The 25719-nt window shown below is 52.9% G+C and overlaps 1 protein-coding gene across 2 annotated transcripts in view; it reads left to right on the forward strand.

Annotated features, from left to right (window-relative positions):
- The first annotated feature begins 4914 nt into the window (after positions 1-4914).
- Positions 4915-25719, forward strand: part of RALGDS (ral guanine nucleotide dissociation stimulator) — a 60306-nt gene continuing 39501 nt past the window's right edge. The window contains exon 1 of one of the 2 annotated variants that reach the window (XM_042786486.1): positions 4915-5059. In XM_042786486.1, coding sequence (XP_042642420.1) covers positions 5039-5059 — 21 coding nt within the window. In that variant the 5' untranslated portion in view covers positions 4915-5038. Of the gene's footprint in view, positions 5060-20411; positions 20913-25719 lie in introns of those variants that run through there. The other variant, XM_033011960.2, reaches the window with a different exon arrangement.

The following is a 25719-nucleotide window of genomic DNA, read 5'->3' on the forward strand; positions in this document are numbered from 1 at the left end:
TACATTTCCAGAAAACGGGGTGATTTCATTTTATTAAATGCTCTAGTGAAAGTGGGAGTCCCAGCTGGAAGTAGGCTGGGGTTAACATTTTCTTTGCATGAATGTGATGAGAAGCTGAACCAGGCATTTTGAAGCCTCTAAAGCCTGACAGCTCACTCGGGTGAACAGGCGCAGGGGCGGGGGGGTCCAAACACAGAGGAACAGGCACAGCTTGCCAACGACGACAGAATAATTGCCAACTGAGGTCACAGGATAAAGGTTCATGTGCCACCTCCATTGCCACGCCATGTCTGCCATAAACATCATCCCCGTTACCTCCCGAGGCATGTTACCAAAGGGCTGTGCAAGCCTGTGCCACGCTCATTTAATGTGAGCAGGGAGAGAGACCACAGGGAGAAGCAGAGAATGGCAGCACTGTACAGCATGGAGACGAGAAGCAGGGGTGAAAGGGCTGAGCTGACTGTTTCTAAGGGAACAGGGTTTTTTTTTAAAAAAAAAAAGAAAGAAAAAAGGCTCATTTGGCAGAGACATAGAAAATGGGGAAGAAGTGCCTGACTGTTCCTGCTTCTCTTCACATGAAAAAATTGTTGTGTAATAGTGTATCAAGTATTCCAAGCTTTAGGGCCCAACCACTGATTGTAGATGACTTAACGAACCATTTCAGTGCTGTGTGAGCAGGCTGAAAATGGCACTTGACAGTGTCATTGTAGGCATTTCATCTTCCAGATGACTAATTAGAAAAGCTTTCACAGTACCCATAATACAGATAAGGTACACAAAATACCTCCAGCCCAAAGCCCCTTGTGGCATCTGGGTCTGTTGATTTATGCTTTATCCAGAAAAGCATCTACCCTATGGTATTTTCTCCAGACTCTTCTTAGTGCTGTGGTGCTGGAGGAAGACACCCCACTACGTAACTAAACCAGAACTGAATCTCCTGTGAAGATATCTGTGTTTGTTAACTGGGCACATCATCTAAGCCAAAAGGGTAAAGAAAGGTCCTTATCCAAGTATTTCCAAAAGGATATATTTCCACCAAACCCAGGATTAATACTGTATGTTTCTTATTTGTAAAACAGTTGTGTCCAAAGGCCATAACTGAAACTGAGGTCTCAATATGCCAGTTCCTATATACATGCATATGGATTCTTTTACAAGCCAGAAGGAACTGTCTAGTTTGATCCGCACAGGACAAGCCAGATAATTTTATCTCCCGATGTCAGTATCAAGCTCACAAGATGTATCTGGCTGTGCCAGATCTCTTAGAAAAGCATTCGGATCCAATAAAAACATGAAATGATATAGCAGCCACAAATCCATAGATCAGCTGTGCCAATGGCTAATTCCCCTTATGCCTTAATTCTGCTCTAAATTGGTTTGTGTTTGCAGCCATTTGGCAGAAGGAAACCCTACTAAATTACTTGAATTTCTTTGCAGATATCCATAGCCTATACTAAATCCAGCATGAGAGGAAGTTCTTCAGCACAAATGATGTGTGATAGAGGGTAGTCTATGTTTCTGGGGTACCTGTTCTGAAAAACTTTTGTGAGATGCTTGGTCTCGGGCTCTGCTTCCTAGCCACCTTTCGGCTGAATCCAGGACCCTGTCATCAACGCAGCAATGGCCTGATTTGTGCAGTGCCAAACATGTTTATCTTCCTGGCAGGCCCACAGCTTCTCCCCAGGGGAGGGTCTTGTGTCACATCTTATGTGACACAGTTCTGCTCGACAGGGCTGTGATTTGAAGCAGTATCTAGAAACTCCCCCTGCCTCCAGGGAGCAGAACAATGTGACTGCAGAAACACACTTCCCAGTACAGTGTGGGAGATGCTCCCTGAATCAGCTCATGCCCTCCTCTAATTAACGAAAGCCTGGACTTCTGCTGTGATTTCCTGCTGATTAATCCCTTTCCCCCACCACCAAGCTTTCCTTCTCTCATTTAGATTGTGCACCCCGAGGCTTGGGGGCAGTGTGGGAGCTTCACAAGGACCTAGTTTCGATCTGAATTCCCCACCACCATCCCTTGTTCAGTGAGGAAAATGAGGTACATGGTAGCAAGGCAGCAGACTGGCACTCTTGCATGTGAGGTGTTCCTCCACTCGCCACAGAGGACAGTGCTGTCTCATGTGTCCTTGTGCCAAGGGAATTTGGACTTGGAAACACACACGCAGTACTGCATGAAAAGTGAATCACTACATGTAAACAAATCAGCAGCTGATTTACGCTGCCTGAGGATGTGATCATGATTGCAAGGTATTTCTGACTCAAGCCCTGTTTGTCCTTAACCAAGCCTCAGACCAGCAGCTTGTTGCCTTCCCAAGGGCCCCTTGTTCCATCCGTCCTTTTCTGCTTGGCTGGAACAGACTCGTCATTCATTGTCCATCTAATTTAAGAACCCATCTGACAGGCTTTTTCTTCCCTTGTCCCAGCCGGTGACTTGTATGGTGCATTCATCCCCAAAGTGAAAACTTCTCTGGGGGACAAGAAACAGAAACTTCCAGCACTGAATATGATCCTAGGTGGGGCCAGATGGTGACCCTCTCATTCTCCCCACTGATAGGACAAGAATCATTTCCACTAAGCCAGACTAGCACCCTTTTTTCACTCCGATTTGGATTTCCCTTAACCCTCCCACAGGTGGTGTTGCCTGACATTATTGACCAGAAATGCCATACACTTTGATATGCAGCAATAGTTATGAAAGGACTGGCTTTGTAAAACCTTCTCTGTGTGAGATCTGTGGCTGGGAGGCATGGAAACGAGATGGTCTTTGAGCAGTCATGGATGAGGAAGGGTAAGAACATCAGTTATACATTCCCTGCACAAAATGAGCTTGGGGAATAGCCATGTGCATGGCTGGCTTAATGCAGCTCAAGGAGCAGGGTGGTGGAAAGGAGCTGGAAGGCAGTGAGCTCCCTGCCAGAATGGTTGGGTTTACTCTCCTACCCTTCATCTTACCTGTGGCTTTTCAAGGAAGCGGCTGCCTCTTGTTCTGTGTCCTCACAGGGTCTAGTCTTGGTCACTTACTAGTGAATGCGAGATACACAGAGTGGGTTTCTCAGCGGGGATTTGCTCTAATCTCAAAGGGCAGCTCTAAGCACCAGGGTTACTACTTCCTCCCTTGAATCCCCCCTGCTCTGCTTCACCTCAGCAAGTCCCCAGGGGATCCCCAGGGGTGAAACACAGAGAGCAACAGCTGCTCTCCAGGTGGTGACACTGACAGCAACAGGCACTTTCAGGGACAGCAGGAACTGGAGGAGTTTACAGGAGTGGGATGTGCTTTACTCACACTAAATCCCCAATCCTGCAGTTCTGATCCACACACAGATCCACACAACCAAATAATTCAGGAAAGCATTGCTAGCAAAACGTATCAAAGAAGTGACTTTTAAATGTCTGCCTACCCACCCGGCTCTAAGTGTAAGAGTAATGCTGTACTGACTTGACTTTTCTTGGGCTATATTTAGATTAAACATAGATCCACCAAATGTCGCTGTTTCATGTAAACCTAGTAAAAAGCCAGATGAATAGAAGGCAGTTTTAACCAGAAATCTCTGCTGCTTGTATGCCCATCTCATCCTCCTGTCCCCCTCCCCCATTGAACCTTTACTTCATTTAAAGCAAGTCAGACGAGTACAAATTACTTTTTTAAAGTGCTTCATTCTGTTGTTTGGGTTTTTTTCTGTAGTGAGTTTTGCCAGCAACAAATTACATAGTTATAGACCTTTTGAAATATGTATTTTTCGCAGCATTCAGCACTGACACTGTTACTATGATTAGAATGATGTTGCTCTGTAGCAGCATCCAGTGCCAGAGCGAGCAGCCTGGCATCACCTTTTCCTTTCCTGGTGACGCTTCCCATCCAGAGCTGCTGGTTCTGCTGGCCTGGAGCCTCGGAGGAGCAGGATGGCCAGATGTGACAAGCTGTGCCTTGTCACCAATTCCTACTGTGACCCTGGCAAAGTTGGTTCTTCCCGCTCCGTGGCTGCTGGGGCAGGGGACTGTTTGATGCGGTGGCACTCGCGTGCGTGCTGGCTCTTTGTGTCCTGGGGTCCCCAGGAGCGCGGCGGCCAGCTCTGTACCCGAGCCAGGAGCATCACACCGGCCAGGTGCACTCGGCCATGGAGAGTGACGCAGGCTTCTCTTAGCTCCTGCTTCTCCTGACATCACTCTGCACTGGCACACGTCATTGGCCTCATAAATTATGGGTACTGGAGCTGTTCACATGCAGCCTCTCTGTTTCCAGGGCAACTCCGCTCACTCAGCCTCCGCCGCCTCACCAGCTCACGCTCCAGCACACCAACTGAGCACCGAAATCTCCAGCAGCTTTTTCCCCAGGTCCCTCTGCGCCCCCGTTCCAGGTGTTGGGCTAAGCAGAGATGAGGCAGCTGGGGCTGGATATTTGTGCACAGTCCCGATGCACCTGGGTACCGGGTTCGCCTCCTTAGCGGTGTCTTGCCAGGGACAGCTCGGCAGCAGTGCCAGGGGGATCTCGCCCAGCAAATGACCCGTTTCTCAGCGCTGAAGCTCTTCTATTTATAGCTCGCACAGCAGCACTCTGCCAAAACCCTCCCTGGCCAGGCCTGCAAGGTGCTTTCCCACAGGCACCCACCTCCCCGGGGTGGGGGGCCACCCAAAAAAGAGGTGGGGTGCAGAAGGCGCCCCTGGAGAGCTGCCCACGGGTGCGAGTGTCCCTGCGCCCCTTTCCTCCCACGCCGCAGACACGCACCCACCTGCAAGCGCTTCCCTGGGGCGGGGGGGGGGGGGGGGGGATGCAGGCGGGCGGGGCGGGCTTCGGCCCCCGCCCTCCCGGTAGCAGCGCGCCCGCCCCCGGCTCGCTCGGTGCCGCCCCGCGCTCGGTTCTCCCGGCCGCGCTCCGCGCTGGCGGCGGCTCCCCGGGGGCGGCGGGGCCCCATGGCCGGCGCGGCGAGCCCCCGGCCGCCGGGCAGCGCGGAGGAGCGGTGAGCCCGGCCCCGCGGAACCCCGGAGCGGGGGGCAGCGGCTCTCCCTGCGCGGCCGGCGGAGGGAATGCGCGGGGCATGATGATGATCGACACTCAGGTGAGTTGTGCGTTTCACCCGTCGGCTTTGTCTCCCCGGAGCGCTTTCACGGTGCCCCCCAAGCCACCCCCTTAACCCCCCCCCCCCCCCACCCTGAGCGCCGGTGCGCAGCTGCGGGGGCGGTCGGGCTCGGTCCCCTTCAGCACCCCCGGCTACAGGGGGCTCACGGCAGCCCACGCGTGTCCGCGACGAGTGACTAACGCGTATACAGTGCCAGGGAGCGGGTGGGCTCTGTCGGTGGTTTCCTGGGGGTCTGTAGCTGCAGGTGTCTGTCCCTTGCTGCCTGCTGGTGTCAGGGGACACTCTGCGTGCCAGCCATCCAGACCCCTGGTCTGCAGCGTGAGCTTTGGCAGAGGAGAATCAGCAGCCTTTGCGGGGAGGAGAATAATATTATTTTGCTTTCTATCTGTGTGATGGTTAAGTGCAGCCAGTAGAAGTGGGGATGAAGCATTGGGAACGAAAGCAAGACAGTTTGGGACAGGGTCTAGCCACCAGCGAGATGCTGCAGCCGTCACTGAGCTGTGCGGCTGTTGGCAGGCTGCAAAGCTGCTGCGGGCTGTGCCAGCCAGCCAGGGCTGCAGCTCTCCAGGCAATGCTTAGGCTAAGTGGCACCAGCAGGTCCCTTGTCTCTGATTGGTGTGTTTATGAGGCTAAATGAAACTAAATTGAGCTGGGGTGGACAAAAGCTCTACATTCACAAACCCACTGGTGCTTTTTAGTGCTTGGGGAAGATGAAGCAAAGGCATGAAATTTCAGGGTCTCATCAGAATGTGGCTGTTTGGTCCTGATTTTCCTCTGACTTTATACTTTCTCTTCCCCTTCTCATGTTCCCCTCCCGACCCCAATGCTGGGAAGGGAAGGGGGGTTCTGTGCCACTGCCCTTGTGGGGCGGTGGGAAGGTAAGTGGGCAGTGATGGCTCTTTGAATAAAGGGAAGGGCTGATGCTGTGATGGAAAAGTGGGCTGGGACCCATTTTTGGACTGGAAAATGTACGTACCAGAGCCGCCTCCTGCACCCAGTGAGTCCATTTGGTCTGGGCCTCATTTGCCTTGATCCAGCCCTATAAACAAAAGCTAAATTAGCTCTGTTGGGGTTAAGTGCGTGAGGCAGGAGCTAGTGTCAGCATGCGTCTGTGCTGGATTGTGGCACGTCCCTTTGTAAAAGGGGATTGGCAACCAAAAAATACTGGGGTTTGGATCCTGGGTGCCAAGGGTCAAGAAGAAGGGTACTTTGTCACCATGGCTGTGGAGAATAATCTTACTGGGAGATTCAGAAAATTATAGGTGTAAAGCTGCTTAGAAAAAGATGTCCAAAGCTCAGTGTCCATTTCGTGTTGGGGAATGCACATTGCTTTCCTATGGAGTCTCAACTTTAGTCTTGCCATCACTTTTTATACTTACCCCCATTTTATATGTGGATAAACTGAGGCATGTAGAGGTATTTGTTACAGGCCTAGGAACCAGTGTGGTGGGTGTCATGGTGGAGAGCACAGGTTAGAAGTCCCGATACCGTCTGTGTGTCCTGGTTGAAGAGGATGAGTCGCTTTGCTGTTTAAGGGGTGCAATTCATCAAAGTCTCATCATCTGTGACTACCAGTTAGGAGGAATTTCCAGCTGCACCCGCAGCCGCACCCTGCCAGTTCTTATGGCTGTACAACTACATTTTTCATGCCTCATAAATGTTTCTCTCCCTGGTTGCTAAGAGAAAGACCCACACAAACAACTGGGAAAACTGAGCGCTGCAAAGTAAATAAGCTGAGCAAACAGGAGATTTTTTTTCATCTCTGATCTAATTGCTACAGGTGTGTTGTTTAAGGTGTCATGACATGTGAAAGCAAAGGTGTTCATGTGAAAGGGTGAATTTCAGCCTTTAAAACGGAAACCTGCATGTGAGCTGGGCCGGAAGGTGGCTTCCATCCTGAACCAAGCTCCCAGAGCTGCAGACTCATCCCCTCTCTCCCCTCCTGGCCATTTGGGCTGGAGAAGGGAGCAGATGGCAGACAAGCAGCCTTGGGGCTGGCTGAAGGCAGGACACAGAGTGCCTGAGTTCAGGCAAGCAAGGCTGGAGCTGAATTTGTTTGTGTGTCTCTGTCATGTGCTCCAAGGCAGAGAAGGGAGCTGTGTCTGAAGTGACTCCAATGGCCAGAAGTTAGCTCTTGCTGGTGCTTTGCTGCAGGGAGGAGGGTGAGTTGGCAACAAGTGACAGGGAGCAAGGGTCCAGCTGGCAGCAGGGTCTGGGAGGAAGCGGGTGGAGAGATGCAAAGTCCCTCCTCAGCGTGGTTCAGCTGCTCCATCTGGACCTCCCACTCATGCTTGTGTGCATGTGCTCGCAGACAGGGCTGATGAGATGTGAACAGAGGATGCAGCGACTGCTGCAGGCTCCAGAATAAATCTCTGGGATACTGTAATGATTGATGTGACGTCTTGTAGCTCAGTGCAGTTTATAATCTTTGGGGTCAGTTTGCTTTGAGATGGCTCTTTATGTGAGGAAAGGAGGGTCTTTTCAGGACTTAATTTATTCTGGATGTCTTTGGTGCTGTGTTTTTCAGTTCCTTGCACTGTTTTCACTGTGCCATTCCCTATACAGTGCTTGGTTACTGGACCTTGAGAAGCAGGGGTCCTGATCTTGCACGGTAATCTTAAAAGCAATCTGCACTATCCAACAACGCTGGTTTTGCTTCTGATACCTTTCCATTGCTATAGCAACACGTCTTGTGGAGGATGCCAGCGTGCTTTCCAGGCTGTATATGCAGAGAAACTGTTTCACCTGCCACCAAACTGCAATCACTTGTGGAGCAGCGGTGGCTAATTGGCAACTACACACAGCTGCTGGCCCTGGAGGTGCAGAGAAACCCCTGTTAGCTCCCTCAAGCTGACCCTGCTCTCCCAGGTGCCCCTATCACCTGGAGCTTCCCTAGGATATCAGGGTGACAAAGTACATGTGGGAGTGTGTGGTGTCTAGTGCCAGAATCTGGGATTTCTCTTCAAAGGAGATGCTTGGGATGGTGTCAGCTAGCTTGCCAAGGCTCAGCGGCTGTTAGGGGCTGTTTGCCTCTTCCACCTCCTCTTTCCAATAGAGGCTGGACGATGTGCTTCACCTGCAGGGTGCTGATGGAGGAGAGGGGTTGTTTGCCTCCTTTTGCTAAGTGAGCTTGCTTCTTCCTCCATCTCCTTCACACACTGCGGTCACTAAATGGGCTCTTCTGTGCAAACCAGAGGCTGTCTCCAGTCATTCGGCTGCGGGTGGCCATCAGGGCCGCTGGAGGGTTGCTGTCCCGCTGCGGTGATGCTTGGTGCTGGTTGGGGATGAATTTTGCATGCCGTTGTGACTGGTGTGAGCTGTGTAAGCCTGTGCGAATGCCTTGTATGAGCAGGCCACGGGCTGTCTGGCTGCTGAGGGCCAAGCGGGGCTGTGCAGCAGATGGCACTGTTGTTTTCCCTATGAATTATTGGTTTTTACCTTCGTCAGTGCTGAGGAGGGTCATGGCAGGCACCCGGCTCTCATGGAAAGCTGCGCACACGCCAAGCTGGGCTCTGCTGCGGGGAGCAGAGCTGCTCATCGGAGCTTGGTGTTTGCGTCTTGCTCACCAAGGAGCTGCTGTGTTTGGCTTCTCAGTGATGAGTAATATGAGCCAGCTCCATCCTTGGAGACCTGAGGTCCAATCCCAAAGCCACTGTGGGCCTGCTGTGAGACCTCAGCAAGGCCATGTCAATCACTGTGTCCCTCCTATAAAAAGAAAGCCCTGATCCACAGCTCCCTTTTGTGTTTGCTCCCAGTGTCACCAGTCAACCCATCCCCCAGCTTTCCCTAGCACTCAGTAAACAACAGGCAAATGCATGACATTTCCATCAGCAGTGGCTGGGAGAGGTGCCTTTGCTGCTTTCCAGGCTGCCACATCTGTGCTGTTAGTGTTGGTATAGCAGTATTTAATTACGTGTGTGGGGTGGTGTGGTTGAACACGCTATGTTGCTGTCCCAGTGGCTGGAGCAGCACTGGGTGTTCAGGAGTGGCCGTGGCAGCCGCTGGCCAGCAGCTCTTTGGGTGCTGAGCTGTCTCCCAAATATCCAGTTTGCTCTGCCTGGGGCCAGCCCCTGGCTGCTGCAGGATCCTCTGGCAGCAGCAGAACCTCCAGATGTTAGCGGGTTTTCCTGCTGGGACTGCCTGAGTCCAGCCTGCGTGACCTGTAGTGAAGGTTCACCCGTCTGTTTTCCCTGGGGATTTGCATTTTAAATTACTTGATTTCTTGGGGACCTTTTGGCTCCCAAGTCACCCCAGCTGTGCCTGCGCATTCACCCTTGGCCCTCTGCCTCTTGCCACCCAGCACTCTTGGAGCGGGCTCTCTGTGGGGCATCTCTGCAGATATTTGCATTGTAAGTTTTGGCTGTGGGTCAAAGACAATGTTTGTAGACATGAGCTGACGTCAAAGGCAGCTTGGTGGTGGTATGCTGGGGGATCACAGGCTTCTAGAACACAGTTCCTGCTCCCTTGAGGCCCAGGAACACAGCAGGAGTTCATCCACTGCAAAAATTTACAGCCCCTCAGTGCTCACCAGCTCACTGAGCTGTGCTCCAGCATAGCCCTGCGGGCTCCTGCTCTCCTGAGCCTGGGGCTGGTGAACGTTGCATGCTCCCTGGAGTAGCTGTAGCTGCAATACAGTGTCCTTCACCACCCTGCCTGGAAAGACATTTCAAAGACTGGGGGGAAGGAAGGAAGGAAAGAGTCAGGGCAAAGGGGTTGGAGTGGAAGGAATTGGTGCAGAGATGCCCTGATGGGTCACTCACCAGCAGCAGCTCAGAGCGGGTGGAGACGCCCTCCCTTGGTTTGTTGTTCTGTGTAGGATCTGGAGAAAATCAGAGAGGCTTTAGATGTTATGTCAAGGCATCCCAGATAAGGCTTCACACTTCCCTGTAGGGTCTAGAAAAGAAAGGGAGGAAAGGGAGAAAATGAGCTGTGGTGTAGATATTGACTGCTGTAGGCTGACCAGTGCTGTTAGGAGTGATCACTTGTGTGACTGGAGAAGCATTCCTGGCATTCCTGGAGGAGGGGATGTGTAGCTGGGGTGCAGGTTGCTGTCATTGCCTAGAGATGTTGCTCTGCTCAGGGTTCACGATGTGGCTGTGTGAACCTGCTCACAGCCTCCCCTAAGGCACGTGCTGGCTGATATTACCCCAAAATCTGTGTCTGCCTTTCACCCTCATGGGTTTCTCAGGATATCCGCTGTTCCTTTTTATCTTTCCTCCTCCATGTGGTCTCAATCTGTTTCCCACTCTCTTGTTATAAATGCCCTGCCTGACCCGAAGGCAGGAAGCAAACACTGCAAAGGCCGTGTTCAGCGCCGAAGGAGCCCGCCTGGCTCCATGCAGGCTGTCGGCACGGGATGGGGAGGTCGGAGTCATTTCACAGAGCAGCCTATAGGCCCCTTTGAGATCTTTGGCAGCCACCCTTCACTGTTCTTTTGGCCCCACTGCCTCCATCTTACAGCGGATTTCCCACCGTGTGTTTCCTGCCCATCCCTCTCGGCCCTGTGTCCTGCACAGTCGTGGCTCTTCAGCTCTCTGGGGAGGGGACACCACTGTCGTGGAAACAGCAATGGGTGGCTGGGGTGGTGTGACAAGGTCCAGGGCAAGCAGAAATGCTCGGCACAGGGTGGCTGCTGCTGCATGCTCCGATCAGAATTACAGGGAACAGGAATACAGCCAGCCCTTGGCTGCTTTCTAGCCCCTCTCCAAGGAGACAGGGCAGCCCCAGGGGAAGGGCCAGTGGTCAAGTCTGCTGGGAGGGGATGGAGTTGTCTTCCTACAACAGTGGTGGTGGGGATGTGCAAAAGTGTTGGCTGTGCTGACCCAGAAAACCATTGCTGCCTGAGCTGTGGGGTGTCTGCGGGTCAGGTCTCAAGGGTGCGCACCAGGAGAGGGCAGCTGGTTCAGGGTGGGAGCAGCTGAGGGATGGGACTGAGATCTGCCTGTGCAGAGGCTGGAGGAGCAGGGGGATGTCCTTTCTTTGGGTGGCTTTTTCCCTGGGAGAAGTCCCACATGAGCTGCCTCATGCCTGGCAGGCCAAGGGGAGCACAAGTCTCCTCCTTGCACAAATGCTCAGGGCTTGCGGTTGTTTAAGGGCCCTATTTTGCTTGGCAGAGGTTGAAAGTCCCAGCGGGCTTCAAACCCTCCCGTTCAGCATTTCCATGGTGACAGGCAGGCACTTCTGGTGACTCTGCAGTCCTCGGTGGCACCAAAATAATGAGGCTGGTGCAAGCACTGTGCCTTGGTGTGGTGGGTTTGCAAGCCAGAGCCTGTGGCCCCACAGCCTTGTCCCAATATGGGGGAATCAGACATATTCCTTCCCCAGTGCTCACCAAGGGCAGTTTATCTTGCCCCCAGTGGGATGAGCACTAAAAGGAGGGTTTTGTTTAGGAGATCTGTTCCCGGCCTCCTGCTCTGCCACCGAGCGTGGCACTGATGGGGATGCCTGCAGCATCTTGTCCTCTGGCAAAGAGCCCGTCCCATACCTCTGCATTCATAACCCATCATGGAAAGTATTAGGCCTGGCAATTTGCAAAGCTGTGTGAATAACAAATTAAAGGGAAGGGAAGGGGAGATGACTGATAAATGTTTCCACAGTCTGGGGAAGGTGCGTTTCCGCTGGTGGAAAGGCATTTATCTCCCTCCTGCCACAGCACAGACCTTCCTCCCCAGGCTAACCACTGCACATGTCACGACCACACCATTTGGAGGGGATCTGGACCTGAAGGGCTTTTAGTCAGATGAGGCGTCAGCCAGGCATCCGTATTTTGTGCAGTGGCACAGCCCCTCCTGTGGCACTTGGTAGGAGGTCTGGCCACGGTACCCACAGCTGCTCCACTATCTGTCCTTATGTGTGGCTCAGCAGCGCTTCCTTGGAGCTCACTGGAACATGGAGGCTTCTCGCCATCGTAGGGAAATGCAGCATGGCTCTAGGGTATCTGGGGCTGGGTGGGGAAATAGGGATTTTGCATCCTCTGCAAGCTTGATTTCACACACTCCCCCCACCCCCCTATTGGTTGTCATTGCAAACTAGGGGGAAGGGATGCGATCTTGAAACATTTTGCAAATAGAAGTATTCTGAAAGATATTATTTCTCCTTAGGAAGCCACAATGAAATTTATGTTCTTCCATGAAATGCTTATATATTTTAGCCAAAGCAGTGTATTTTTTGATGAGAAACATCTATAAGTATAACTAGGGTGGTGATAATTAGGAAGCAATTGAAATGTAGTGATATTTGTCAATATTTCAGAGGCCAAGTCCTGCAGGTTTGCATGTATTGGCACCATTTTCCTGTGCAAGCTCTCCTAGCTCCTTTGCACTCTGGCCAGCGACCTGCAGCTGAAGGTCGCAACATGCCTCTGCAGGGGCCACCACCAACACTGCACCAGCTGCTGCGGGTGTCACAGACCTGCTTTTAGGGAATTCACCCAGCACCTATCGGAGCCGGGCGCTGTACCGGGTGGCTCTAACTGCTTATAGAACTCCCCTCTGCACTGTTCCCAGTGCTGCTTGAAATGGTGTTTAGTTAATAGGATTATAAAGCTTTCCTGTCGTTAGGCAACGGAAATCAATGGTGGGCCTCCAGGGCTGAGTTTCATCCGATTTACAGCACAGTCACTAGATGGCTGTGCTGGGTGTGTGGTGAGAGCCTGGTACGGTGCAGGAGGGAGGATGCACTACCCCGGTGCTGTGTGCCGCTCTGCTGGGGCCTCCTGCAAACACAGAGGATGCTCTTGCTCCACTGGTGCCAGCCACGTGTTTCTCTGGCTGCAAGGGCCCTGGTTGGTGTGGTGCCTGGGACCACGCAGGCAGGCAGGATGCTGATGCAGCCCCGTGGTGCCAGCTACGTGTCCCAAGTTGCTGGATGATGCTCCCCATCTCCAGTGTCTGCTGCTGGGCTTGTGCGGGAAACCCAGTCATTTTCCCTTTCTCCAGCCAAAATTGGTGGCTTGGCCTAAAAGCTGAGAGCAAGCACTGCTCTGCAATGCCTGAGGGGGCTTCGCCCTCTTCTCTGCTGTAAGAAAGCATCTGGAGACAGCAGGTTGGTAGGGTGGCTCATTAATCTCGTGCAATGCAAAGTGTGCTCACAACTCGCCATCCTCAAAATTCAGTGGGCTCCCAGCCCGCGAGGGGCTGCAGAGCTGTCAGGGCATGGGGCGGGGGGGGTGCAGCCCCCACCATGGCAAGCTGCACGTCTGCGCTGCACAGGGGCCAGGCCTGGGAAAACTGAGGTCCAGCCACAGCCCTCGGGGAGGTCAGGGAAGGGCCTCCGGGTTCTCTGGACTGTGTCCACCGAAGCTGACAGCCTTTGGGTTTGGCCAGTCCCACCCTGCTGTGTCCTTGCCCCCCTTGCCCTCCTCTGAGGGGCCTCCAGGCTGAAATGCCTCTCCTGCCCTGATCTGGGGCCATGCCTCTTGGGAGAGATCTGCAAAAGGCATCGGCTCCCCTTGCAGCCAAGGAAGCAATGTCAAACCCTTCACTGTTGTAATGGGAGGGTGAGGAGAAGCTGAACAGAAGCCCTGAAGGAAACTTCCAGGAAAATCAACCTGCTTCAGGAATCGCCATGTGCAACAAGTGTTTCCCATCTCCACAGCTAACATAAGCTGTCGGAGAGAGGACTGCACATGGTGGAAACTTCTTTAAACCACCTAGTCTGCAAAGCAAACACGAACACGGAGGATTGCGAGAGCCTTTGGCTTAGTGCGTAGGGCTGGAAACCTCCGAGCCACTGCAGCTGTGTCTCTTATCTCTCTGAGCCTGCGGTTCATTGTCTGCCAAGTGACACAGAGCAGTGATGTGGATCTGCAGATAACCTCTTGGCCACATGTTATGTAGGCTAAAGTATGCATGAGGAGCTGAGATGGTTTTAGACTCCACAGCAGTGTCCTGTAGACAAGAGCAGGCTCCAGGGCTGGGAAGACAGAAACCTCCTCCGTTGGGTTTGTTTAAGCTAAGCCCTGGAAAATATGCTGAAGTGAATAACCCTGCCTGGTGCTGTAGGCTTGGCCAAGTGGGTGAATTAGTGGATTCTCAGTCTCTGGTGAATGGTCCAGGTAGTGTGTTGTGCTATACATCACATCTGTGTGCCCCCTGTTTGCATGCAGGCATGGGTACATGCAGACGTGTGCCCAGAGAGGTGCCCTGGCCTTGCTGCCAGCATGGTCTCTCACTGCAGATGGCTGCTGCTCTGGCCTGGTTGGCAGGTGGAATAAACCCCTGCAGAGAAATTACAATTGGTAACAGCAGGGATTGTCATGGCCTGTCAGAACACTCAGTTCTCCATTTCCCCTGGCATCTTTCTCTTCTCCAGCAAAGATTTTGTTTGCAGCAGGAAGTGCCTAGTCGTGCGTGGGGACAGTTGAGCTCTGCTGTGCCCGCTGGAGTCCCAGCGAGGTGGTTGGCAGCGCTGCCCAGGCACGGTCCGGAGCTGGCCCTGGAGGAGCCAGGCTGGGCTGACGTTTGGGAGCTTATTCTTGGCCCTGTTTTTTAAACCTGTCTATGCTGGAGTGCTGCGGGCTCCCCTGACGGGCAGATGTTTTGGGAGATGATGCGGTTTTTCCTCAGATTTGGAGCTGGCAGAGAACGGCTGCAGTGGGCACATGGTAGTTTGTGGCATCCTCCCACACTAGGACCTCTGCAGCCCCCAGCTCCCGAGCCTGCCAAGTATGCCCAGCCTGCAAAGCTGGGAACCCATGCATGAATACAGTCATCCCAGCAATATACACACAAAACATGCACAGGCTCTGTGCCAGGGATTTCCCTGCATCAGAGCTGTGCCTGGGTCTCTCTGGCAACACAGTGTGGCTCACGTGGGGTGGGGAGGCCGGGGAGGTGTCATTAAAATAGCTCAACCCCGGTGGGAAACTGAGATTAGTTTTGGGGCAGCCAAGGAAGGGGTGGTGGGGGCAGTTATGAACTGCAGGCAGTTACATGGTGACTGTCCTCCTCCTTGCCCTCCCACAGCGTGGTGGGGTGGGAGGGAGTGGAAAGCTGCTCTGTGATATCTGCACAGGGATGGGGCCCTTCCTCTGCTGGGTGCACGGGCAGTTGTGTGATGGCTGGTGGCATCATGGCCAGAGAAGTGTGTACCCCTCCTTGAGCAGCTCTGCCCACCCTGGGCTCCCCAGCTGTGGGCACCTGGGGGCTGCTGCATTACTGCCCCAGCCTGGGCTCTCTCCCCATCTCTGGGGGAAGGACGGTTATGGAAATTCAATAAATTGTTGCCATGACAGCCTCGAGCTCGGCTCCCTCCTGATGCCGTCCCAACCGTGACAGCTCAATATTACCAGCTCCCATGGGACTGATGTCAACAGGATAAAGTGTTCTCAGCACGGGATGAGGCAGCTGGATCACAAGCAGCAGAGCCTGATCCTGCAGATCCTGCCGATGCAGGGAAAGAGTCTCGGAAGCAGAAAGAGATGCGTGGGTACCTGGTGGTCCCTTTTCTATGGGGGAGAGGTGATCCTCGGTCTCGCATCCATCCTCTCGCAGCCCCATGAGCTGCACCTCTGGTCTCCGTTGCTGCAGTGACCGTCTCCATGGAGACCAGTCCAGCAGAGCCGCATCACAGAGGGGGAGGCTGTGGGGAAGCATCCCCATCCCCTCCCCACGAGGACATGATAGCTCCCAGGGTGTGATGTTGGCCCCCAGGGAAGCGTGAAAATTAAAATCCCTCAAGTGGCAGATGTGTGGAGGAATCCCAAGAAAACTAATTGTTTCCCAACCCCCCCACCCCCCTTTAATGCTTGTTGGCTTTCACTTTGCATTGGTAATTGCTGCTCTGCACCAATTAAAAGGCCGTCTCATGCTTCGCGCCAGCTTGATTGCGAATTAATTTTGCATATGTACCTATTCTGGGGAGCACAGGAATTTATTCAGCTCAGGATGCTGAATACCAGACAGGCTTTCCAGAGGTGTGAGGTGCAGCGTGAGCTGTGGCCGCTATCAAGTGTAACTTTGAGGGAACAAGGGTGGCTTCTTCAAATAAATGCCTAAAAACATGGGTTCAGATACGGTATTTGTTCTCATAACACATTTGGGACAAGGCAGATGGATTTCAAATGGGATGTACAGAAGCACCCATGAGCTTAGATACCGAGGTGCCTTTGATTTGCACTGAGAAATAGGTGTCCTACCTGCTTGTGGTCTCCTGGAGGTCCCGCTAGGCATCTACCTTCACGTCTGTGCCTGTATCTGCCTCACTAAAACTACCCGTAGGGTTTTTGTAAATGCCAGATTTCTTCAGAGGGATGCTATCAGGTTGGGATTTCTGTGTTTTTGAAAGCAGATTTCCTCTTTCTATTACTGATAAGTATCAAAGGGGAAGAGCTGTTGGGATTTTCCATTTGCCTTTCACTCGTCACGCTGCTTTGTTTCCTCTTTGCTTTTCTATCAGCCTCGCTCAGTGAAAATAAACCAGTTGGTTTTGTGTCTTTTCTCTCAAGTACAACATTCTTGTGCAGGATGCAGTGATATTTGGGCTTGCAGACAATATGTGGAGTTGCAATTTCCTTTAAAAAACAAACTCACCATTGTTATTTTTGTGACATTTCTTGAATTTGATGGAAGTCTTTGATGCTTGACTGCATCAAACGTTGGAGTCAGCCTTCCTGAGGTGGGCCTTTGTCCTCATGAATCACTTGGTGTAAGGAATGTGGTGAGAGAGGTTGGTCACCGGCTCTTGGAGCATTCAGAATGTTTACTCCGTTGCAGCTGTGCTGGGTACTGAGATCCTCCTATGCATGAGTTTGTCACTGAAACCTGCATCCACCTAGGCAGAGGTTTAATCATGGCCCAACACGATGCGCTTGTGGGGTAGTGGAGGCTGTTCAGACCTTAAGGAATGGACTCACATCCCAGCACAGCAGTTGGTTGCTCCCTGAGGCAGCAGTAAAGCAGTTGGGAGCTGGATGTATCCAGTGTAGGGATTGCAATTTATTTGCCCTGCAGTTGCTCTGTTTCTGCCAAGACTGTTACTGGAAAACTGTTTTTCCAGTAATGGTTGCTAAGCAGTCAGGTCTCATGATGGGCTTTATCTGCTCAGCTGGATCTGCAGGAAACAATAAAGCTCCAGTGCAAAACAAAATAGGGAACATCAGTGACTGTGCTGGGGCTTCCCTGTCTGCCAGAAGTGGCCACTGGGGTAAGGTGATAAGGGAGGGAGATTTCTTCTCCACCCCTTGCAGGGCTTCCCTGCTTCTTGGGCTGGAAGGCGCTGCTGTTGGGCTCCAGCAGTGAGTTAGTCCTGTGCTTGTGGGGATGGCTTTTCTGTTAGTGGTGCAGCGGCACATTTAAGGTGCTCGGCTGCTGTTGCCAGAGGATCTGGGATTGTAGCATGATTTTCACTCGTGCCGGCTAGACTAGAGGAGGAGTAGGATGAGGCTGTCGCTCAAAAATCTGCGTAGGATAGTCCTATCTGGACTGGTTTGATGCTGGGGGAATATTTGCCTTGTACTTCTGCTGAAGATCTCCCAATGGGGAATTGTTCAAAACTTTGCAGATTTCTGTTGAAGGACCGTTATGTTCCCCAGTGACTTAGGCAGGTGTCTGGGGAGACTGGTGGGTGGACACGCACAGGCTGGTGCCTGGTGAGAAGGGGAAGGTTTCACACTGTCTCTGGGGTTTTGCAAATGCCCACAACATCTGGCTGGTTACCTTTGGCCAAAGTCTTCCACTCACAGCAGGTTCCATATCCTGTCAGCCCCCATCCACTGCGTCCTGTTGCTGTTTGAGATGGTTCTCTAGAGCAGTTGTTCTTTCATCCAACCTATTCTGCTGCTCTGCCTGGCATCTCTCCTGAGACCCCACACTTGTGGTTTTGCTTTCCTTTGCAGTCTGCCTGTGAGGTTTGTGACTTCAGAAGGGTTATCCCTTTGGCATCTTTACAGTTAGCTGGTGGGAGGTTGTTGGGCTCTGGGGACCAGCAGAGCAGACTGAGGCCCTGCCAGAAGTGTGTGCTCTGGGGTAGCAACCTCTGCCCTCTACCCCTTGCTGTTACCGTGAGGTCTGGGGGAGACCTGCAGGCCCAGGCACCAGCAGATGATGGGACTCCTCCACCTCCACACCACTTTTGCAGACACTCCTGTTCCCATGGGAAACATTAGCTGCTGAACAGGATGATGAGTGGATTCCTGGGGATGGTAGCTGTTGGAGATTCTGGCACTTGAGTGTGAAATCTCTGTCCTTCTCAGGATGTTGGTGCAGCCTCTTAGTCCTGTTGGAAGGTACAAGCCCAGTTCGTTACTGGAAACTTGTTATTGGAAAGCCATGCTCTCCCTGTTGTTGCAGGGAGGTGAGTAACCTGAGCTGGGGCTGAAGCACAGGTTTGAATCACCTTTCCTGGAACCAGAGCTGTGGGTACTGCCTCTGCTGGGAGCACGTTTCGTTACTGGTGACGGCAGTGTGAAACGTGGGACTGTCCTCCACGGGAGCGAGCACACATTGCATTGAGTCACCAAAACATCATGTACGTAGAGAGGCGGTGACTGGCCATGCCAGGGCGTTTCCTGGGCTGTGGCACTACCTCTCTGCCATGAAAAGAGCCAGACAGTTGCCAAAATGCTGTCAGCCAGAAGCTGGGAGATGGCCCTGGAAATACTGCATTGTCCATGTGCTGTAGCTGTGATTTCCTGTCTCTCCTTCCCCACGAAGCCATTCCCAGGGCTGCTGCAGTGCTGCCCTCTGTGTCCTTGCTGCTGCTCATCTCAGCCATATGGTGGTTGAAAAAAATCTACCTAATTTCCAGTTAAAACTTATTTTATGGCGGGTTTATCCTTATCTGGTCATGTTCCAGGCTTGTCCATTAAATCTCATTCCCACAGCATGTAAGCACTGGTTTTCTCACCCTTGTGTTTCTCCTGGGAGCGATGGGCTAGACTCTACTGTAGTCTCACGTTTGCCCCAGCATGTTGGGAAGGTGCCCAGCTCCGACGGCAAGCAGCACAAGGGGTCCACTGCTTGTGAGAGCCGTCTAGCCCCAGCGTCTCGGCTGGCTCTGGCTCCTGGGTGAATGACTCAGCCCAGCCAGGGAGACCGGGAGGGAGCAGGGCCGGTGCTGGCTGGGTGCTGAGCAGGGCTTGCCAAGCCCAGCTTACCTAACGCCGCAGGAATGCCGGGCTCAGCAGGGCTCCTTGGCTCTGCTCTCAAACCCAGGCGTGCCGCAAGCTGGGCCTGTGGCCTCGGGCAGCGGCTGGGTTTGGGAAAGCTGGGACAGGGCTGCACCATCCCAGATCTTTGCCCTGCATGTGGCAAGGGGCAGCCCCAGAGTGGGACCCACTGCTGCCTGCAGTCATGGGAAACCACCCAAAAATGCTTGCCAAGAGCAGGGTCTGTCCACCCCATTTATGTCGTCTCTGCTGGGCCCAGCAAGAAGGGGGGCTGTAAGGACATCAACTCCTGTTTGTTTGAGGGCAGTGGGGACTTTTTAGTGACTTGACCCCTGCATTTTGCAAGCCCTGGCATTTCATGTGCCCTTCTGTTGGATATTTAACTGGCCCCAGTGACTGCCCCCGCTGGATGTGGCTCGATGAAGCCACCAAATTGCTTCTCTCCTCTACTGCTGCCCTCCCTGGAGAGAGACACCCTCAGTATTTTCCCCCAGGTATTAAGCGTGGTGTCTGCAACTGATGAGGGTGAGAAGATGGCTCATGGCCCTGGCCCCAGGTTTACTCTTGTTTGTGAGAGCAATAACATCTGTGTGATATGTGTATATAGATGATACACGTATTGCTCCACGTTGACTCTCTCATGCTACCGCTACTGTTGGTGCAAATTTTGCAGGAAGATGGTCTTTGTAGCACAAACACCCCATTTTGTGCCACAGTCCCTTTAGCAAAACTCTGTTTTGGAGTCACAGGCTCTCTCTGGTGGAAAAGACAGCCAGTGCCATGCTCACCTGGGTAAAACTTTCCATGCAGAATTGACCTTCAAACGAAACGATCACCAGTGTTCACTGTCTGTTAGTGCCATGCTGCATTTTCTGTGTCACAAGGTTCCCAAGCTTCTCTGTATGTGAATTATTTAAGCCTCACTGTGATCCTTGGAGTACAGGAAGGCACTGAGCTGAAACTGCCTCTGACAATGGAAAGCAGGGATGGAAGAAGAGAAGGAAAGAAAAGGGGAGGCTCCAGCCCAGATCATTCAAGCTCTCTGTCTCACACCCTCTCATCCTTCCAGCTCTTCTTGTTTGCCTGCCACAACAGCCAGGGGGAAATGCTGTAGCTGCTGCAGATACAGTTTGATCATAATCAGAAATCAACAGCAGGCAGGACCTGTTGTGTCTCTGAGACAATGCACGGGGTTTGCGAGTGCCATGCATGTAGATGAGGCTGAAAACCTCACGCCAGTGCGAAGCGGCAGCCGGAGCCAGCACCGAGATTGCCCTGAAAGAAAGGAGAGGCTGGGGGAAGGCAGTGTGCCGTGGCGTGCTTACGAAGGGCTGTTTCACCGACCTCAGGAACATCGCTGGCTACACACACACGCTCATACACAGGCGCACTTGCTCACACACGCGCACACACAGCCTCTTGGTGCAGCTCCTCGCAGCTCTTTGATTTACAAGGAAGGAAATAAGACCTCTTAGAGCAGCAGAAGCAGCAGCTGTTGGCAAGATGTGCTGACAAAATTGAGCAGGGAGAGATCTCCAATCTGCTTCACTGCCTGGGCTGGACCTGCTCCTGGAAGAGGAGCGGCAGAGGAGAGAGAGAAGAATGAGCAGCCCCTCCATCCCCGGAAAGATGGAGGCAAAACCTTTGTTCAACGTGCAGAAGGCTCTGGTGCAGCCTGTGCAGATGTGCATGTTGGATATCCCTCTGAGCGTGCAGGATGATGATGTAAGTAGAAGGCAAGTGAGCCGTCAGCCTGTTTTCAGCTCCAGGGACGGGGTGGGTGTGCAAGGGGCAGAGAGGTGCTGTGACCCCACCCCGACGCTATCCGGGAGTGGTGAACTTCTGGCAAAGTTAAAGATGCCAAGACCTGGCACCGCCTCCAGATGTGACCGTTTCCTCTGAAGTGGTGTATTTTGAGGCAGACCGTGTCTTGCACTTGCCAAATCCAGGGCACCAAAATGAAAGGAGTGGTTTGGGAGGGAGGGGAAGCCTTCCTATATGGAAAAAGACTTGTGTTTTAGCTCAATGGAAAAAAGAGTGTTTGTTGTGTGTGTCATGGCTGTGCCACCCTGGGGTGGCTGATGGGTGTGAAAATCTGGGAGGCAGCAATAATTGGCTGCAGAGCTCAACCCTGTCTCCACACACCTTGGTGGCTGCCCTGACTGGTCTTGCCATCAGTGTGGACATTGATCCTGCCCTCTCACTCTGCTGCCCTGCTGCAGCTGCAACCGAGTGCAGGGTTTGCTCCACGATGCAAAAATTGGTTGCAGGTCTGAGGCAGAGATTTCCTGATGTGCTCAGGTCAGGGCATTCCTGGTGAGGGCTCCTCTTGTCACCTTAACTCTGCCCCTCACGGAAACACCCCACGAATCTGTGCAAGAAGGGACACTGTGATAAAGCTACTAGAGAACCTGAAACAGTGGCAATGCTTTCCAGAGCTGGTGGGTGGTGAGCAGTCAGTGTCCTGCCTGTGTAAGGGATTTGGGTGTGATCCAGTTGCTGTTAAAATTTGAGGCGAAACTTCCTTTGATTTTGGAGCAGGAAAAGCCCGTGTTCTTGCTGTGTGTGTTCAGTGTTTGTACTGTCACTGCAGGAGCCTTAAATCTGGATTTTTCTTGACAGCAAACAATTGATAGGTTAATGTTACCTGCTCTTCTGTGCTATCGGTGTATTTAAAGAGGTGAAATGACAGTACAGAAAGAGCTTACTTCCTTGGGAGGAGGGAGGACTTTCCTGCAGGGTGGTGTGCGGGATCTCATCAGGGGTGGGAAGCCCCAGTTTATCAGCCTGCAAGTGTCTGCAGGGACAGGGGACTTGCCAGGGGCCTCCTATATTTAGAAACACCCCAGGGTTTTGCCAGGATCTACTCTGTTGCTGCACTAATGAGGATACCTGTGATGGCCACTGCAGAGCTGGTGGGGTGTGCCGGGGGTGGGAAACGTGCCCCGAAAGCGCAGGTGCCTCCTGCAGCATGCGTGGGAAGGAGGGAGGGCAGCCGGGTGCTGGGAGGTGGCTGGAGCATGGGATGAAGTGGGTGAACTAGCAGCTGGATGCTTTATTCTCATTTAGCTTGATTGGTTTTTTTTAAGCAGCAGATTTCTCAAGGCTTACGCTACGCGATATCCATTCCTGCTCAGTCGTGCAATCTGGTGCTGGATTTCCCTGCGGCCCCATGGTGCAGCGCGGGGGGATCCTCAGGGTTTGCCCGACACGGGTGGAGGCTTCCCTCCCCGCAGAGGGGGAAGCCTGAGCTGAGACCTGTTCTCACCTGGGCAACGGCCAGGACTGGGCACAGGGGATGCTCTGGCCTGGGTTGCTTGGAAATAACCTCTGCTTGCTAATCTTATTCATTATATTCCTGGTTTTATTGCAGAAAAAGACAAATTATTTTTAAGGGGGTTGTGTACTGTGTTAGAGGGGTGGGGTTTTTTTCAGTTGGTTGGGTTTTTAACAATTCCTACTAATGCTTTGGTGGCTGCTGGGTCACAGACAGTCCCGGGAGCTGTGTCACAGCGAGGTACCAGTCAGTAATCTGGCAGATCGAGGCATCCCCAGCCCTCAGGTCATTGCTGGGGCGTTAGCTCCATTGTGCAGGACAGAAGGGGTTAGCACTTTCCTGTGGGAACTGCCATGAGGTCAGGCTGGGAGCTGGGAACATGGTCTCCAGCATCCCCATTTCCACTTAAATGGAGATTCCGCATGTGTACCATGTGTGTTTCCAGGCCATAATCACATATCCCAGGTCAGGGCTCTGCTGGTGCTTTCATCCCCAGCCCTCTCCTGCATTGGGCAGAGCAGGATGAGACCCCCAGGGGTGAGCATTAGCTGGCAGCACCCATGAGCAAGAGGCACATTAGGGGCTGCTCTGCCTCTCTGTGCTTGTGTACTGCTGTTTTGAGGCTAAGGATTCTCACTCCCTTTTCCATTCCTGAAAAGTGGGGGTGTAGCGGCTCCCATACCCTCATGGAACTGGCACTTCCTTCTGCTGCAAAGCACGGGCTGGTGAGGAAATGCCAGTGGGAAAATCCCGAGCAGCATTTCTGTCTGTGGAGCAATGAGGAAACACCTCTTTCACAGCTGAAAGATTCCCCCCAGCCAGGCAGGGTGTGGTGTCTCACATCTGTCCACGTGCGGGCACCTGCTCATCTCCCCACTGTCACTTCTGCATGGTCATGGTGGAGGGAGCTGTGCTGGCATTTCCTTCTCTATTTTGAGGACTTTCAGGCTCATGACCTGCCTTTCTTCTTGGAGATGACATAAGCAGTTTGGGAAAAGTTTTAAGAGCTGTGTGACACAAGGACCTTACCCAAAAGAAGCTCTACTAAGAGATGAGGATTCCAAAATTCATTCAACCAGGGAACTTGTTAACGAGCGGTCGAACCCTGCCTGCGCTGCAGTGGGCTGGCCCTGGCCCAGTGCTGCCTTCCTGACCCGTTGCAAGTACCGGAGCGCTCAAGCAGGTTTGCAGGAGGCAGGGATGGGAGAGGGTAAAACAAACCACCTTCATGGCAAAGGAGTTGGAGGGTTTCGCAGCACCGCGGGTCTCCGCTGCATCACCCACCTGCCCCAAGCCCTGCTGCCCTTTGCAAAGGCGCTCTGGGGTGACGGGTGCGTTGCCGCAGCCGAGTTGTCACTTTGCAACCCCCCCTGCCCTTTGCAAAAGGAGCATCACGTCCCATCAGCAAGCTCCCCTCTTCCCAAAACAACCTGCAGCCCCTGCGGTGAGCCCTCACTGCCCTTTCCTCCTCAGGGCTGGTACCACTGCCGGAGCAGTGGTGCCATGTGCTGCCACATGCTTGTGTGCCGTGTTCCCAGCGCACTCAGAAACTTTCCTCTAATCAGGAGCCTGTTTGGTTATGTGGCTGAGGAGTTAGATGAGTAGTTTCCACCTTCCCAAGTGGGAGTTGCCGTGCAGACTTCTGCGGCAGCAAAGGGACAGAGCGGCAGAGGGAGAGGTGGAGGAGCCAGGATGAGACCGTGAGGAATGAGGGTGTTACAGGGGGAGGAGGAGGGTGCAGCGGCACTGGAGACCCGGGCAGGAGGCACAAGGCAAAGCTGAAAGTCGCGGGAGCAGAGATGTGCTCTGCTGTGCCCCTGACTCCCATTGGCACCTGCTTTGATGTGGCCACAGGAGCATCTGGTCACCGTTGCATGTGCTCCTGGCATGCCCGAGTTGCTGTCAGGTCTCTACCCTCCCCAGAGGACAGATCCTCCCGCGCATACGAGTCATGGTGGGGAAGAAACCTCAGCAGAGCTCTTGTGCAGGATCCTCTCTGTCAGTCTCCATCACCAGTTGGACTATAGCTGTGGGAAGGCCTGACTTGAAAAATGAGCTTTGCTTGTGCTGCAAATCCATTCACTGAACACACAACTGACCCCTTTCAGGTTGAGTTCCCAGGGGACCAGGTTTTGACTGCTAAAAGGAGTAAGGGAGCCAGACAAAGCCCAGATCAGGACACCCCACAAAGACATGAGCCCCCAGATCAAGCCCGTTCCAGCAGGATGGCAGCTCTGTTGCGTCAACATCTTATACTCCTAATTTTCAGGAAAACTGCTCTGCCCCAACATGGAACAGGGCTCCTTTGGGGATCATTTCACCAGCTCGCAGTAGATTGTTTGAGGTGATGGAGAAACATGGACTGCTCATGCCTGTGTTCAGTGGGTGATCAGCTGGAAAGGGGACATCCCTCCCTGGCTACCCTCAACATGGTGGTGCATGTTGGGCAGAGGAGGCTCTTGCTTCTGTCTCCCTTGCTAGCTCTTGATGGGGCTGTCAGTCCTTCCCTTTCATAATTCAGCCACAGCAGTTGCAAAATTTCCCAGGTTGCTTCTCTTGCTATTATGAGTTAGGGATTTCTAAACCTTTGCTAATAAAAGAGCAACAGTTTCTATATCTGGGAAATGGGGAAATCAATGAACGGACTGTTGCAAGTGATATAACGGCTTTTTGTGGCATCTCAGGCAGTTCCCTAATATGATGGAGCGTTATGGCACACTGTTTTGTCAACTTAATTGGCAATATCCGCTCCCTGGCAGTGGGAGCCCGCAGGGCTGGGAGGGACCAGTAAGCTGATGTCCCACAGTGGTGGGTGCTGCTGCCCATCTCGCACGGTCCCAGCGCATCCCTCCTGCCTGGTGAGTTAGTTTGCTCACGGTTGGGCATCCCAGGCTAATGCCATGGCACTGACCCAGCCCTGTGTCATGGGGAAAATCACTCGGAAATACTCCTTTGTTGCAATGTCCAGTAAATGGCAAGTCAGAGGGGAGTGCAGTGCAGCGCAGCCTTTGGTCTCTTCCAGCACAACTGTGTCTGAGTTGGACACTTAACACAGCTTTAGAGAGTGGGAAGAGAAATGGTCAGGTGAAATTCTTGGTGTCCTGCTTAGGCACTTAAATCTTCCGGAGCCTGTCCTGGCGGTCTCCCCGTCTTTGCCTCTTTACTTTCTCCTCTGTGATGTCCTAATAAGTGCAGTAGGTTCGACTTCAAAGTGGTTAGCAAATATTTTCCACTCCAGTGGGCTAATTAGTTAAA

This window comes from Tyto alba, unplaced genomic scaffold (genome assembly GCF_018691265.1).
Source record: "Tyto alba isolate M040663 unplaced genomic scaffold, T.alba_DEE_v4.0 Super-Scaffold_11, whole genome shotgun sequence".
Lineage (NCBI taxonomy): Eukaryota > Metazoa > Chordata > Aves > Strigiformes > Tytonidae > Tyto > Tyto alba.